General features: G+C 34.7%; 2 protein-coding genes across 2 annotated transcripts; one reads left to right on the top strand and one right to left on the bottom strand.

Moving 5' to 3' along the window:
* Positions 1–964: 964 nt before the first annotated feature.
* LOC132640729 (nicotine N-demethylase CYP82E3-like) lies at positions 965–5451 on the top strand. The gene is made up of 3 exons (XM_060357473.1): positions 965–1957; positions 3217–3845; positions 4544–5451. The coding sequence occupies exons 1-3, from the start codon at positions 1591–1593 to the stop codon at positions 5171–5173; spliced, it is 1626 nt and encodes a 541-aa protein (XP_060213456.1). The 5' UTR covers positions 965–1590; the 3' UTR covers positions 5174–5451.
* A 313-nt stretch (positions 5452–5764) lies between these two features.
* LOC132640730 (uncharacterized) lies at positions 5765–11486 on the bottom strand. The gene is made up of 4 exons (XM_060357474.1): positions 10977–11486; positions 7179–7337; positions 6960–7068; positions 5765–6192 (listed from the first exon to the last, which is right to left on the bottom strand). Exons 1-4 carry the CDS (start codon positions 11466–11468, stop codon positions 6017–6019), a joined length of 936 nt encoding a protein of 311 aa, XP_060213457.1. The 5' UTR covers positions 11469–11486; the 3' UTR covers positions 5765–6016.
* Positions 11487–16140: the final 4654 nt, after the last annotated feature.

Genomic DNA, 16140 nt, shown 5'->3' on the forward strand with positions numbered 1-16140 from the left:
TCAGACGTAGGGTATTATTTACTGACATCTCATCACCAGTGAAAGAGATAGTGGCTCACGTCTAAATTCGGAAGACCAGAATCGTGAGATTGAAGAATCACACTCATTGCTATGGATCTAGGTACGCTTTCGCATTCAGTATATTTTTCTCGATGATTTGACATTATTGGTCTTGGGGTAGATTAATCCATGTCTAGTTTAGTTCTAATACTTGGTGCACCGAGCTCCAACACCAACCCCCCTCCCCCACCCCAACCCATTTTTTTTTTTTTTTGCTACTACTAGAAATTGAGATGTGATCACAGCTTTACCGATACAAGGACAATAGTACGTTAAGCTGAGAAGAATCGGGTTAAATTCTGAGATGATCATTCAAGTTGACCAAATTACTTGGTAAAGTCGTTTTTCTTTTCTTTTTTCAAAATAAAGCTACTGATTAGTCCCTTGTATTTCAAAAATCAAAGTAGCCTTAAAAGTCATTCTCAAGAATGAGTTGTCATTATTATTAATTATAAATGGTTTTTTTCCCTATGTCATGTAGGATAAAACCATTTTCATTAAGTTAACTCACGAAACCAAAAATACTATACCCAGTTAAGTAAGTCTTCCGTTTCAATCTGATTGTCTTACCTTTCTTTTTAGTGGGCTAACTCAAAAAATCAAAATTATCATACCCAATTAAGTACTCCCTCCATTTCAACTTGTTTGTCTTACTTTCCTTTTGAATCTATTTCAAAAAAAAAAATTATTTCCTATTTTGGCAACTCTTTAATTTCAACTTTCCACATGACATGTTTAAAACCACATGATTACACGGCATTTTGGTACATTCAACATATCTTTAGTTATCAACCACAAGATTCAAAAGTCTTTTTTATTTTCTTAAATTCCGTGTCAAGTCAAAACCAGATGAATAAATTGAAACGAATGGGGGTGTTAACAACTAAAAATCCTCCATCACCCTATAGTAGAACACTAGCTAATTACCCGATAAATATTTGTTAGGGCATCAAAATCAAACCGTCTTAATTCTGTTCAGACGCTACTTGTCCTTTCAAAACGACACAAATAGAAAGGGAATGGAGGGATGTGTTTTATTATAACCAAATTGCATTCTGGCCGAAACATTTAGAAAAACGGCAGCCGCACCAAACAAAAACAAAATGTTTTGACGAGTATTTCATTGTAAAGCAAGGTGAAGGATAAAGTTTATAAACTCTATGCATCATTTGAATTTGGGTTAATTAAGAAAGAACAAAGAAAAATGAAAGAGTTTATATCTATATCTCTACACAAATACAAGTCCCCTCACAACTTAAAAGTGAACGTCTTGAAACTTAGCAACATATGATAATTCATTGAATGGTTGTTGGCTCTACTAAAGGACTTTGAAATCAACAACATGTAACTGCTTGGACATTGAGTGTTTTGCACCGGATAAATTCACACGGATCAATCAAAGATTTCCGGTGAAATAGAAAACTTACATGACCAAATTTTACTGTTAAAAAGAAAGATCTCTCTTCTTCTTCGCTCTCAAAAATATTTATTGCTAGCTAGTCTTCATAGTCCAAGCCATTCTCACAACAAATGGATCATCAAATTCCTTCCCATTTACAAGCCAAAGCATGGCTTTTAGCCTTGCTAATATTTTTGCCTATAATAATTTTGGGGGGGATGAAGATTATAGTCATTGGCTACAAAATGAAAAAGATGAAAAAGCTACCCCCAGAAGTTCCTGGTGCATGGCCTATCATAGGTCACCTACTCATGCTGGACCGGGTCAAGAATGTCCCTTTTGCACGGACTTTGGCAGCAATGACCCATAAAAACGGACCAATTTTCACTATTAGGATGGGGATGTTTCCATATTTGGTTGTCAGCAATTGGGAAGCTGCTAAGGATTGCTTCACAACCCATGATAAGGATTTTGCAGCTAGACCAACTTCCTTGGCAGGTGAAGTTATATGATTATGTCATTTAAAGGCGTAAACTTTAGAAGAGCATACTTTAGTCATTTAATTATGTCGTTGATACGTTCACTCATGTGCATGCCTGACTTTATTTTTTTGGCCAAGCAAATAGAAATCCGTTCGAGTTAATTTCACCATGTAGCCTATTTGCACAGTTTCATTTAAAGCGCAACCACCTTTTAAATTATTATTTTTTTGCATCCGTAGCTAGTAAAGGTTTTCATCATTAAAATCACTATCCTTACAAGCTTGAAAAAATGGGTGTGAATTTTGAATATGAAAATTGAATTTAACAAGTAGCCGTCGTCAAAGGCGGACCTACATGTAATGGTGGGAGTGCACGAGCACACACACCCTTCGGGAAAAATTATGTATATATATGTGTATGTACCTTGAAAAACTAGTATATATTTAATTGTGCACTCTAACAAACGAAAGTGTCTTTGTGGCACGTTGGTTGCAACTGCTGCTTCCCTTAAATGTCACTCCGGATCGAACCCGAATGTTACTTTTAATTTTGTTTTTTGGGCCTATTTTAGGAAAACAATAAACGTTAAATGAGTTGGCCCAGATTCGAACCTACACTATCACTACATGTTGCACAGCCTTAGCCACTGAGCTATCTCTTTCATCTGCTTCACTGTGTTAAACTTTATTTATTACACATATTTAACCTATATACTTGTATTTTCGCCACCGCTACACTATTAGTGACCGGTCCGACACAGTAATATTCCTTAGTCGTCATTAAAATTTTTGTTGGTGTTTATGTTAAGATAATAGTGCCCCCGGCGTCTTAAAATTCTGGATCCGCCTCTGATCGTTGTTGAAAAAGTTTGAAAACATTGACAGGGATGAAGATGTGTAGTTCAAACTTCAGAAAAACTACTTCCAGTTTAGGACTTTTGAACTTTGAAGTTTGGCCTTAGCAAGCCAAACTTCAAGCAAAAATGTTTGAACTTAGCTGCCAAACTTCATACACGAAATTTTATGACTTTTATCGCGTATGCCTGAAGTTGGTTTCGAAATGGCTAAACACGTAAATTTGTATACACTGCAGCTGTGGCTTAAATGATGGTTCGAAAATTGGCTATCTAAGCACTTGCGCCAGTTTGTCCTTCTTATAATTGGTGGTGGTGAAACTTGAACTTAGGATCTTTGTCTTCTTTAAAATCATATCGAATTATATGACCATCTTATTTAAAAGCTAAATTGTTAGATTACTTAATTATATCTTCAACAGGTAAATACACTGCATACGGGTACGCGAGATTTTCTCACGCTAATTACGGTCCATATTATTGCCATGTACGCAAATTAGTCATGCAACAAGCGCTCTCTAGGACTAGACTTGACAAAATGAAGCGTCTTCGAATTTGTGAGGTGGAATCGAGTATCAAACACTTGCTTTCTTCGACCCAACTTAAAGAAAATAACAACACAAGTGAAATTATGCCAAGTACCAAAGTTAACATGACTCAATGGTTAGAAATATTGTCTTTGAACATTATTGTGAAGATGGTATGTGGAAAGAGATATGATAATGTGGAGGAAGATGAAGAGGCACAATGCTTAAAAAGGGTCTTCAAGGATATTATGTATGTGGCAGGGCAAATTATTTTATATGATGCAGTTCCATTCCCATTATTTAAGTATGTGGATTTTCAAGGGCATGTTAAAGTAATGAAGAGAATTCATAAGGACATAGATGTTGTTCTCCAAATTTGGTTGGATGACCATATTAAGAAGGCAGAAATAGGTAAGCATGATGAGAACCAAGATGTTATAGATGCCTTGCTTAGTGCGACAGATTATGATGAGTTCAAGGCCTATGGTTATTCTCAACAAACCGTCATCAAGGCAACAGTAATGGTATGTTCTTTTAAATTCGAGTACATGTACCTAGTAAACATTAATGAATATCAACGCAACCAATAACCTGTTTGGCCATGTTTTTGGAATGGCAAAAATACTACAAAAAAAAGAAAAAAAAAAAAGGGGGGGGGGGGGGGGGGGGGGGGGGGGGGGGGCTGGGCTTATGTTAGAGTTTTGGCTTAGTTTTAGAACTACTCGCTCTGTCTGAATTTATGCGATACACTTTCCTTTCTATTCCGTCCCAAAAAGAATGATACATTTCTATATTTAAAAATAATTTAACTTAAAACTTTCCTTTTTGATCTTTAATGAAATGATTTACAACCGCACAAATATTTATGGCTTGTTTTATACCACAAGCTTCAAAAGTCTACCTTTATTTCTTAAACTCCGTGCCTAGTCAACTATATCACATAAATTGGGACGGAGGAAGTAATAAGTGTTTCTGAGTAGTAGATGAATTTGTTTTCAGAAGCTGAAAAGGTAGCTTTTTGAAGCTCTTTTAGAACCTTACCCAAACATGAATTGCTGCTCTAATAGTGGCAAAAGTACTTTCAAATTAATTAGTCAACCACAAGATGCTACTCTTCAAAAATACTTTAAAGCAATTTTCAAAATAAGCAAGTTTTGAAAGTTTGGTCGAACAGGCTATAAGTTGAATTATCATTTCTCTGATTATATATTAAAATGTGTAGGCTATAATTTTGGATGGAGCGGATACTACAGCAGTTCAATGGACATGGTTAATGTCCTTATTGTTGAACAATCCAAATGTTATGAGACGCGCTCAAGAGGAGATACACATAAAAGTGGGTAAAGACAAGTGGATTGAAGAGTCTGATGTCCAAGATTTAGCCTATTTACAAGCTATAATTAAAGAAGCACTGCGTTTATATCCACCAGCACCTTTGTTAGTACCTCATGAAGCTGTGAAAGATTGTAAAATACTTGGCTATGATGTTCCAAAAGGTACTCGTTTGTTCGTAAATGCATGGAAGATACATCGAGACCCTCGGATTTGGCCGGACCCTGAAAGATTCATGCCAGAGAGATTTTTTACCGATGATCAAGAAAAGATCAACGCATGTGGTCAAAGTCAACATTTTGACTTCATTCCGTTTGGTTCAGGAAGACGATTGTGCCCAGGAATGAATTTCGCGACACTTGTTACGCTCCTCACCTTTGCGCGTTTGCTTCAGGGTTTTGATATTAGTACACCATGTGACATGCCGGTGGATATGACAGAAGGGTTAGGCATTAATATGCCTAAGGCAACTACGTTGGAGGTACTTATAACACCTCGTTTGCCTTCTATGATGTACTGATAGAAACAATTGGAAGTCATTCAACTTATATCTAAACTGTAATATCCTTTGGAAATCTCTATTTGATTCAATTCTTGCACATAAGTGGTGCAATTGTTGTCAGTTGAATATGCAAAAATAACAATCACATAGTGATTGCATTATATGACTTTCTGTTATAGCGGTGTCCACACCAACTAGCACGCACCTAGACTATTCCACCAGATATCTACCTCCCAGTCAGTCGTACAAGAACCAGGTAATTCTATCTACCAAAGCTTGGGTAGATAGGAAAATGTCACCTACAGTTTGAAGTCTAAGCTAGAATTCAAATCCTAGTTTCCGAAATTTCATCCACTTCATTGACCAGTAGGCCACAACCTTGGGGGCAAGTCTCATATCGATTCTTATGGTAGAAAACTACCTCAAGGATTTAATTTCTTTTCATGATATATGAACATATTGTTCTGGAACAATTCAACATATAAAAGGTGATCCAATATGAGATAGTAAACTAGTTACCAACATATCACTCTCAAAGTAACAACTGCAATTGGAATGCAAGGTAGTCCAACAGAGAACAATGCATTTTGGGGTTTCACAATCACAATGTGGTATCAGAGGCCATCTGGGCAATGTATTTATTTCAACAGAATGTATAGGTGCAATTCCATAATCCTCCCTTTGAAATCACAAATTAGAAAACAAGAAAGGTGAAAATACAAGTGTAACAACGTCGTTCAACAATGGAAACCTTAACACATCTAAATGGACAAGCAAGCTTCGAATAATGGACAGTAAGTAACAGCCATGGCCGAGAGGGAAGAAACCCAAACAATCACTTAAAGTCTGGTAGGCTTGTTTTTATTTAGCAGCAGATACAATACCAGTTTGTTTCTCGTATACAAACTCTCCAGCAGTAAATGATTGGTTCTTTTCGAATTGGATAGTTCTCTTCGCATACAAATGTCCACAATATTCTACCTCTAATACAGTTGTATCCTTGTTAAGCTCAGTAAATATGGAGCCTACTCCTTCACCTGGATTAATGAAACAAGAGTAAATAAGAGATCAGGAATACCATTGGGAACTTAATCCTTCTATTTTACTAAGAAAATAGCACGAATGTGCATTTTATCTACAGAGCCAATAAACAAAATTATACTGTAGAAATATCTCACTTGTCTAGTAACAAAAGTAGGAAGAATTTCATTTAGGTACAACCAGTTTTCGACAATCATTGATGCACCAAATCAAGTTGTAATTATTACCAGAGCCCCTCCTTTGAGATTTCTAATCATGAAAACGAACAATACTAGACCTGCCAATTTACAGTTTAGAGCTGGTTTTATGATAAATGAAACTCTTAGGCAAGAGCTTTGATACCATCTAACAGGTCCAGCAGGCCGCTTTCATGAGGAAGCGTTATCTCTTTCTCTAATTGATAAAACACGAATATGTGCAGTTATGCAGAATTTCATGGCATGCAACTGAAATTGTTGCTAGAAGTTTTTTTCTCTTCAATGCACCAGAAAGATACTTATAAAATGACAAAGGGAGAATGCACAGCCTCAACTCTCAAGAAATCTAAACATGCGAGACGTGAGAAAGAAACTACTGTAGATACATGCGAACAATCTGAAACTACATTTGCCACCCGCAAAGATACCACATACAAATTGAAACACATCTAACTGATTTTGCCACTGCAGAAGTATTCTCTTACATGTACCCCCCTTATGCTCTTCGGAGACTAGAGAAAACCTATATTGCACCTAGAGAATGCAAACCAAGCAAGGACACTTACCATGTGTGACTAGCAACAGGTTCTCAGAAGGATACTTATCAGCAAGGGCCTTAACTACCTCCACATATCTAGCCCTTGCACTTTCCAACGTCTCTTCCCACTCTGGAAGCTGTAGTTTCAGAAGCATAAGATATCATGAGTAGAGAAATATTGGATCATGCATATACTCAACTATGCCAACAAACAAATTGAAGCAAGAACTCATATCCTACAAAATACCTTCTTATACACAGGTTCAACGGTGTTATCTACAGTTCCAGCAGGCAACTCAGATTCATATTGTGAGATACTGAATTTGAAATCCCCATCCTTGGGAGCTGCAGGAGCTCTTATGGCTACTAAATTCAGCATTTCACACAAACCATATTCGATGGATACCTGAAATTTAAAAAAGAAATAGGTTACATGTTATCCAGAAACAGAGTTAAGAGAACCATTTCAAAAAAGAAAAAAAGAAAAAAGAGAAGCTGTTTGATTTGAATGCTAATTTTCAGCAAAAATATGTGTAGATTTCTGCATGTCTCTCATCCCCCTGCTTCTACAAAGACTCCAGTGAGTCATATCAAGTTTGCAACAAGTTCATGGCACAGAAGAAGCATATTCAAATCTAAGTCCTGGTATAGCTTAAGTGACTGTATTGATTAGAGGCTCATGGCCAAAGAGAAAAATAGAAATATTAATGAGATTCATACGATATATCATGACAGGGTTGAAATGTGTGGATGAATCAGTATACAGTGGAAACATTTAATCATGGAATAGCTTCATTTAAGTACTTCTAAATTGTCAATATGAGATTTAGCATGAAGATGGGAAGACTGTGCCTTGGATTTTCTTCTCTACGTTTTCCCTTTCTTCTTTTATGTTTTGATATGACAAGTCAAATCAAATTTATCAATATACACCAAAATGCTGCTAACCGTGCAAAAGGAAATATTAGAAGTATGCTTAAGTATGCATTGCATAAGTAACCTTCATGAATCTTCATGCACACTCTTCCTATTTCAGGCTAAGATCTTACATGCTTATTCATAAAAAGTCTGCAGTTCTTGGGTTGGTAGACATGACTATCGAAGTGTTGAAGAAGGAAGTAAAAGATCTGGTAATTCTAATATCCTCACACTAGAACAACCTGTCTTCAATAAGGATTTCTCCTTTTTTACTGTTACTGAATGTTGATATATTAACTTAAAACCAGAACCGAACCGAACCGAACCAAACCGAACTCATATTGGTTTTACTACTATGCACAATAAGAATATAAACAGACCAGTCGAATTAACCCGACAGGTCATACATTCGAAGAGAAATAGTTGAGATCATCGTAACACATTCTACCTGGAAAGTTTGGCAGGGAAAAGTGGAGCGGATAAACAATGGACATTAAAGATAGACTATGTAACCTCTATCTTTATAGGCATCTAGTACAATGGGGTCATTTAGGCTCTTGAAATGAACATAGTTTGCATATTTGATGATGTTTTATGCCTTCATCATCTTCTTTCTTTTTGTTAAACTCCAATCTGTCTCCAGGTATAGTTGGAGAATGAATCATATGAAGCGCAAAACATAAGAAGTGAAAAGTAACTCTTGGTTTAGGGCAATATGACTTCCACCTCAAGGTCAAAAGGCAAAGCACATTAACAATTGAAAATGACTCTTTTGTCAAGCTCGTTGCACCCTGTAGAGGTGTGTTCAAATTTAATTGCCCGGTCCAATCATCACAAGTTGTTAGACAAGAAGTTTTATAGTCCTCGTACATAAGTATCTCGAGACAAATATCCTTTAGTTCCTTCAAAGTCAAAAAAGCTGAAGACATATGTGCAAGGGTAGAGCTAGAAGCCTAACTACGAGTTAAGCCTAACCCAATAGCTTTGCTCAAACAGTGTATTTGTGTTATGAAATTCATTAAATATGTCCACATTAAATTTAGAGCCCAGTTATTAGCGCTTGACGCCATCATTCTGAAATTCGAAACCCATAAAGTTGAAATCCTAGCTACGCCTCTACATTTGTGTGAATTTTTATGTAAAACTAACTAACAAATTGCAAATGGCTATAAATGGATTGAACAAAAAGACAAAGGGAGGGAAAGGACATCTTTTTTTTTTTGCCAAAGTCATAGATGAACCCCTCAACTTGTTCTGATTTTCCATTTAGACCCCTTAACTAAAACGTTGACCATCTGGACCCTCGAACATAAGATAAAGTGTGTCATTTGAACCCCTCGTGCCAGCTAGGCACACGCGTGCAGTCCACTTGCAGTGACATGAAAAAACAGACCAGTGACATGGAAAAATAGACCAATGACATGTAATCCATGTCAACAAAAAAATTAATTTTAAAATCTATTTAAATAATTTTAAAAAATCTGAAAAACCAACCCATCCTCTCCGATAGCCCACTTCACCGCCGCCATTGCCGCTGCTGCCTCCGCCGCCCCCACCGCCACTGCTTCAAAATCTATTTAAATAATTAAAAAAATGGTGTCGTTTTTTGTCGGAGATTTATTTAAATAGATTTTGAAGTGGAGTAGCGGCGGAGGCGGCGGCGGCAGTGGCGATGGCGGAGGCAGTGGCGGCGGTGAAGTGGGCTATCGAAGAGGATGGGTTGGGTTTTTCAATTTTTTTTTAATTATTTAAATAGATTTTAAAATAGAGTTTTTGTTAAAATTAATTTTTAATGATTAAAAATTTTAGAAAAAGAAAAAATTTGGTAACTCACGCTCTATTTAAAGCAGTGCACTGCACGTATGTGCCCAGCTGGCACGAGGGGTTCAAATGGCACATTTTATCTTATGTTCGAGGGTCCAGATGGTCAACGTTTCAGTTAAGAGGTCTAAATGAAAAATCAAGACAAGTTCAGGGTCCATCTATGACTTTAGCCTTTTTTTTTCTTCAAAGAAAGAGTTGATGTCTTAGGAGGGCTAAGTTATAAGTCAAGTATACAAGAAATATGTCAATTTCTTTTTTGACGACTATATGTCAATTTCTTTGCGACAGACAAAACATAAAAGCAGCCACTTTTTAAGCATAAAAGATTCCTTCATAACAAAAGCAGCTCTTACTAATAGTATTAGTATTTAGATCCATCAATGATGTATTCCCCTATGAAAAGTTTAGCTTTTAGACTGGGGTGTTATCAAGGCAGAGCTACACTTTTGCTTACACATTCAGCAGAATCAATAATTTGGCTCAAACCTTCTCTCTATATCTGTTTGGCCATGAGAATTATTCAAACTTTTTTCCGGAAACTTTTTTTCACTTTATTTAAAAATTAGTATTTGATCATAAAAATTTCAAGTACAACTAACTTGACGTTGTATTTAAAATTTAGAAACCACCTAAAACCCTGTTCACTTTACTTTTTCATTTTTTTCACTTTAAGTACATTCAAACAATCAAATATTCTTTACAAAAAGCTATAACCAAACAAAACTCTATTTTCGACTCCAACTTCAATAATTCCAAATAAAGTGAAAAATATTTAGTTTCCATGGCCAAACACCTACTAAGTGTATCTTCTCAAAACCGCTTTTCAAAAAAGTGCTTTTGAAAAAAAACTACCTTTTTAGCCTATGAAAAACAGCTACAGTTTCTTTTTTTCTCCTAAAAGCATGATCAAATACCTTATCTTTTAAAAATAAACACTTTTCGCTTCCCAAAAGCTTGACAAAACACCTTATTTAAAAAAAAAAAAAAACACTTTTAACCTCCCAAAAATTTGACCAATACATTAAAATAAGCACGGTTGACCTCCAAAAGCTTGACAAAACGCCTTATTTTTTTAATATAAGCACTTTTGACCTCTTAAAAGCTTGACGAATCACCACACTTTTGACTTTTCAAAAGTTTCACCAAACACTTTTTTTTTTTTTTAATAAGCACTTTTTACCTCTCAAAAGCTTTGACGAAACACGCAAAAACTCATAAACTCAAAATCATAAACTTTACCTAATCACAAAAATCAACAAAATAAAAGCATATAGTATTATAGTAATAAAGAGAAAAGACGTACTTTAACTTTAGACGGATCAATAATAACAGATTCAGCATTAGAAGACAAAACATTCGAATCCCCATTATGTTCCGCCACGTCACAAAGTGCACGTACAACCTCTGCAGCAGTCTGTACACATCGAATAAACGGGGAAACAAAAACCCGATGGATCGGAAAATCCTTATTGCATCGGATCTTTTGACCCGTATAAAATGCACGGATCTTACCATCATTATGCAATGGTGGGTCCCATGGCCTATCTGCTTTCATTACCCATAATTCTTCGAAGTTATCTAACCGGTCACCGTGTCTCATTACGACGACGTTTTGGTATTGCGTCGCCATTGTTAATACAATATGTGTATGTATTATTTTTGTTTTGTTTGGTGATGATATAATTTTATTTTGTTTATATAGAGAATGTAAATGGAAATGAGAGGGAAATTGAGAAATGGACTTTTGGGATTTTTTTAGAGAAAATTGGATAGCGCCGATATGTGAAACTGCCATGGAACTTCTTTAATGGTAGACATTATTGGATTTTTATTCACGACTTATTTATTTAATGCTTAATACGTGGACAATCCCTCAACCTTTTGGTAATTTTTGTCTAGGTACTTGAACTTAAATCCGTCAACCGGTTCGGGTTAACCGGTTCAAACCGGTAACCGGACCGGTAAAATCGGAACCGAAACCTGTTAATCGGTTAATCGATTTCGGTTAACCGTTTATTATATATCGGTCCGGTTTCAATTTTTTTGGAATCGGAATCAGTTAAACCGGTAAAACTGGTGGAATTAAAATTAAAAAAAAATAGAGTCGTTGGGCTGCTTTGTTGGACCGTTGGCCAACGGTCCATTTGCAAAAATGGTCGTTGCCAAACGGTCCCAAACCCATATTTTGGCCCCCCAACCCTCCAAACTTTTTTTTAACACTTTAACCCATCCCCCACCCCTATATAAACCTCTCTCCATTTCCATTTTAATCCACACCAATTCACTCTTCTCTTTCTCTCAATTTCTCAATTATAGTTACTTTGCAACAATTAGTCACTTTAAATTTCTCTCAATGAAATATTATAAAGTCTTATTATAGTTTCAATTATTAATTTTGCAATTATAATATTGTTGGTGGAGTTAGTGATTTTGCAACAATCCAAAGTAGCTTTGGTGGATTTGCAATTCTAGTCGCCTTCACTTTATTGGAAATTAGTCCGGTAATTTGGTACCTTCGTTCCAACTCTATCTTTATTTTTTGCAATTTAATTCTAGCAATTTAATTTGTTGCAATTTATTTTCTTGTGATTTATTTTAGTGTGATTTAAATTAATTCTATTTAATAATGGCGAAGAGATTTAGACGTGGTGCCGGTAGTAGTGGTATTGTTAGGGGTAGGTTTAATGAGGAAACATTTGTGGAAGAAACACCTAATTTAGGTATTGATGTTGGTGGAAATAATCCACTTTTAGGTCATGAGGCAATGCAACAACATTATACCAACACTTTTAATGAAATTGATGATGATGATGATGAAACACAAGCCCCCGAAAATCCCATAGGAGATACAGGTCCTGCACAATCACATACACAAGATAAACCGCCTAGAACTCGTAAGTCAACCGCTAAAATTTGAAATTTTATGACTAAGGATAAGGAAAGTCAAACAGTTAAATGTAACATATGTAAACAAGTATTTGCTTTTAGGCAAGAAACTAGTAAGGATGGTGGAACGGGTACACTAAATGGTCATATGATAAAGAAACATATAGATGTTTGGGGAGAGCAAACGGGTTCAAATGTGGGGGGTATTCAAATGACGATAGACCCACGAACCAGTAAAAAAATTAAGTATGACAAGAAAAAAAAGCGTGTAGAAATAGCTAAAATGGTAGCTTATGATTGTTTACCATTTTCCTTTCCTTCGGGTTTGGGGTTTGTTACTTACATTCAACGTTGTTATAATACGTTATTTGAGGGTATTCCTAGAAGTACTTGTAGAGCGGATGTTATAGATTTATATAAAAAAATATAGATTTTATTTGCGTCATGTATTTAATTCTTTAAATTGTAATGTTTCTCTTACCGCTGATTTGGGTCTTAGTCTTAACAAGTTAGATTTTTTTGCTATTACATGTCATTGGGTTGATGATAATTGGGTTATGCAAAAAAGAATTATAGAATTTTTATATGATGAAGGGAAAGGTCGTCACGATGGAAAAATTTTAGCGGATTCAATGTCTACTATTATGAGATTTTTTAACATTTATAGAAAAACATTTTGTATTGCTTTAGATAATGCTTCTAATAATACAAAGGCGATTGGTCTTTTAAAAAAGAGAATTAACCCTCCTCTAAAAAATATTTTTCATGTGAGATGTAGTTGTCACATTTTAAACTTAATTGTTAAAGATGGTCTTGTGTGTTTTGACGATTCTATTCAAAAAATTAGAGAGGCGGTTGCGTTTCTTTTTTGTAATGCTAATAGCGGAAGACTTAGAGATTTTAAAAATTGTTGTGTGAAAAATAACCTTAGACGTAGAAAAATTCAAGTAGAAATTGAGACTAGGTGGAACTACACTTACATTATGCTACAACAAGCATATGAGTATAGGATTCCCATACAATAAGTTCACAATAAATATAATATTAATAATGATGATTGATTAAATTTTACGCATGGGGAAGATGTTAAGGAATGTGTTGAACTCTTAGAAATTTTTATAATGCAACTCTTGCTTTTTCTAAACAATTTTATCCCACGGTAACCAGAATTTTAGCCTACTTAGCGGAAATAGCTAGAGTTTTATAAGAGTATAAATATAAACCCGGTTATCAAGCGGCTATTTTTGATATGACAACAAAATTTAAGAAGTATTTTTTCCCATCCCAACTTTATTTATATTGGGTTCTCTTTTAAATCCTTGTTTAAAAGTGTCTTATACTAAAGCATTGGTTAATCAAATTTATACATTTTTAGAAATAGAAGAGGGAGTTCAACCATCATTAGCTGAAGCCGAACTCGCTATTGATGCCGAGTTTAGAAAAGTTTTTATTCATTGTTCTAATTTGGAAGAACATGCTACACCCGTTGCTCCACGCCCTACTACTTCTCAAAGTAGCAAAAAGGGCTTGTCGGGTTTGTCGCATTTAAAAGTTTTACATTTACATCTAACTCCTTCTTGTAATGTAAACTTTGATGAATATAACTTTTATTGATGCAGCCAAATGTGGATATCAAGGAACTAGATGATTTGGACGCCTTAGCATGGTGGAAGAAGTACAAGGCAAGTCATCCGAACTCTCAAGAATGGCTTGAAATATCCTTACGGTTCAAGTATCAACCATGGCTTCGGAGAGCGCATTTAGCCAAGGAATACAACAAATTGGAGACCATAGACACTCATTATCCGGCTTTAGCTTGCAAGTACTAGTGTGCATTCGCGATTGAATTAGATCGGAGCGACGTAACCAAAACTTAGAAGCGGTGGAAGGCGAAGAGGGAGAGATTGAAGATTTGATAGCAAGTGGAGCGAACCAAATGAAAGACTTTGAAGATATCTCCATGGCCGAATATGATATGGGGGAAAATTAACCAAATGATTGAGAATTGGTGATTTTATTATTCTACTATTTCTTTGCAACTCATGTATTATTTGCAAGTTAAAAAAAACTACAACTTCCAAATAAATGTTATCCAAGAATGAATAAAATATATGTCTTATTGAGCTTTCTTCTATTTACTTGTATTCATATTTTTACTTATATTAAGTAAGGAATATACCTAAAATATACTAAGAATATACTTATAATATACATCTACTTAAATTAAAAACTAGAAAGTTATATACTTGAAAAATAACTAAAATATACTAAGAATATACTTATAATATAAATATACTTAATTTATAAAATACGAATTTATAAACTTAGAAAAAATTAAGCTATAAATAACTTAAGTTATAATATATAAGTATATATAGTATACATATAACTTAAACATATATATATATATATATATATATATATACGTATATGTTGTATTGCTGTTAGTCAGTAAATATATAAACCTTACTTATAAACTTATATAACATATGTAAATATATCTACAATATACTAATAAATACTATAATATATATATAATATACAAAAAACAAAAAAAAAAAGGTTTTTGACACTTTTGAACCGGACCGGTCCGGTTTCGGTTATTTAACCGGTAAACCAGAACCGGTGGCCGGTTCCGATTTTTAAACCGAAAACCGACCGGTTTGATAACCGGTTACCGGTCCGGTCCCGTTCAAACCGGTTAACAGGCTTACTTGAACTATGATTTGTTTTCTTGATTACTTGAACACATTGCTAAAGTGTTTGAATTAGATATTTTCGATTCATATTTTGAAATTCTTGTCGTCTCAAACATCTATAGGGTAGTTATAACAAGGAAATACACTTCAAATATCACTTTTTTTTAGTTTTCTATGCAAAACACACGTAAACTATCAGTTGTTCATTTTTTCTACCTGAACTATCACCAATTAGTTTACATAACACACCTCAACTATCAATTATTTATTTTTAATGAGGTATAATTTGCAAACTAGTTAGTGATAGTTTAGGTAGTAAAAGTGAACAACTGAGAGTTGAGGTGCGTTTTACAAACTAATTAGAAGAAACTCTCACACTTAATAATTCAGATAGAAAACTCAAAAAAATGTGATAGTTGACATGTGTGTTTTACCATTATCTCTTTTTCACTATTTTATTTAATGTTTTCGATATTATATCTGCACTGTGCTTTTAGATACCTGTAGTAATAACGTTTTTCTTTGACCAGTTCTACCCTAGCAATGCAACAATCGAAGAAAATGGTTAAGTAATGCTGCTGGACGAGTTGGTCCTGGAACGAGAAAGTGATCAAAATTGATCTTTAATGTGTGCGGGTTGAATTATTCTAATCATTCAAATATATTACGTAGTTAAAATAGTCCTAAATGGATGAAAAAATAATTATTTTAGTCCTTTATATATATATATATATATATCACGTAATTAAAATAGACTTTAATATATGAGAAAAGTTATTATTTTAATCCTAAACCTTAAAAGTATCCGTACAAGTAAAACAAATCTGCTACGTGTATCCAGCAACTCAATGTAAGCTGTATAAAAATATAAAAAATAGGAGT

The sequence above is a fragment of the Lycium barbarum genome, chromosome 5, assembly GCF_019175385.1.
Source record: "Lycium barbarum isolate Lr01 chromosome 5, ASM1917538v2, whole genome shotgun sequence".
Taxonomy (NCBI): Eukaryota; Viridiplantae; Streptophyta; class Magnoliopsida; order Solanales; family Solanaceae; genus Lycium; species Lycium barbarum.

Bases quoted from the DNA above. Each gene is read 5' to 3' on its own strand.
- LOC132640729 (XM_060357473.1), top strand. From the start codon at position 1,591: ATGGATCATCAAATTCCTTCCCATTTACAAGCCAAAGCATGGCTTTTA. The intron at 1,958-3,216 runs GTGAAGTTATAT...TATCTTCAACAG, and splicing joins TAGACCAACTTCCTTGGCAG to GTAAATACACTGCATACGGG. The intron at 3,846-4,543 runs GTATGTTCTTTT...TAAAATGTGTAG, and splicing joins TCATCAAGGCAACAGTAATG to GCTATAATTTTGGATGGAGC.
- LOC132640730 (XM_060357474.1), bottom strand. From the start codon at position 11,468: ATGGCAGTTTCACATATCGGCGCTATCCAATTTTCTCTAAAAAAATCC. The intron at 7,338-10,976 runs GTACGTCTTTTC...TTTAAATTTCAG, and splicing joins TTGATCCGTCTAAAGTTAAA to GTATCCATCGAATATGGTTT. The intron at 6,193-6,959 runs GTAAGTGTCCTT...TCATTAATCCAG, and splicing joins CCTGTTGCTAGTCACACATG to GTGAAGGAGTAGGCTCCATA.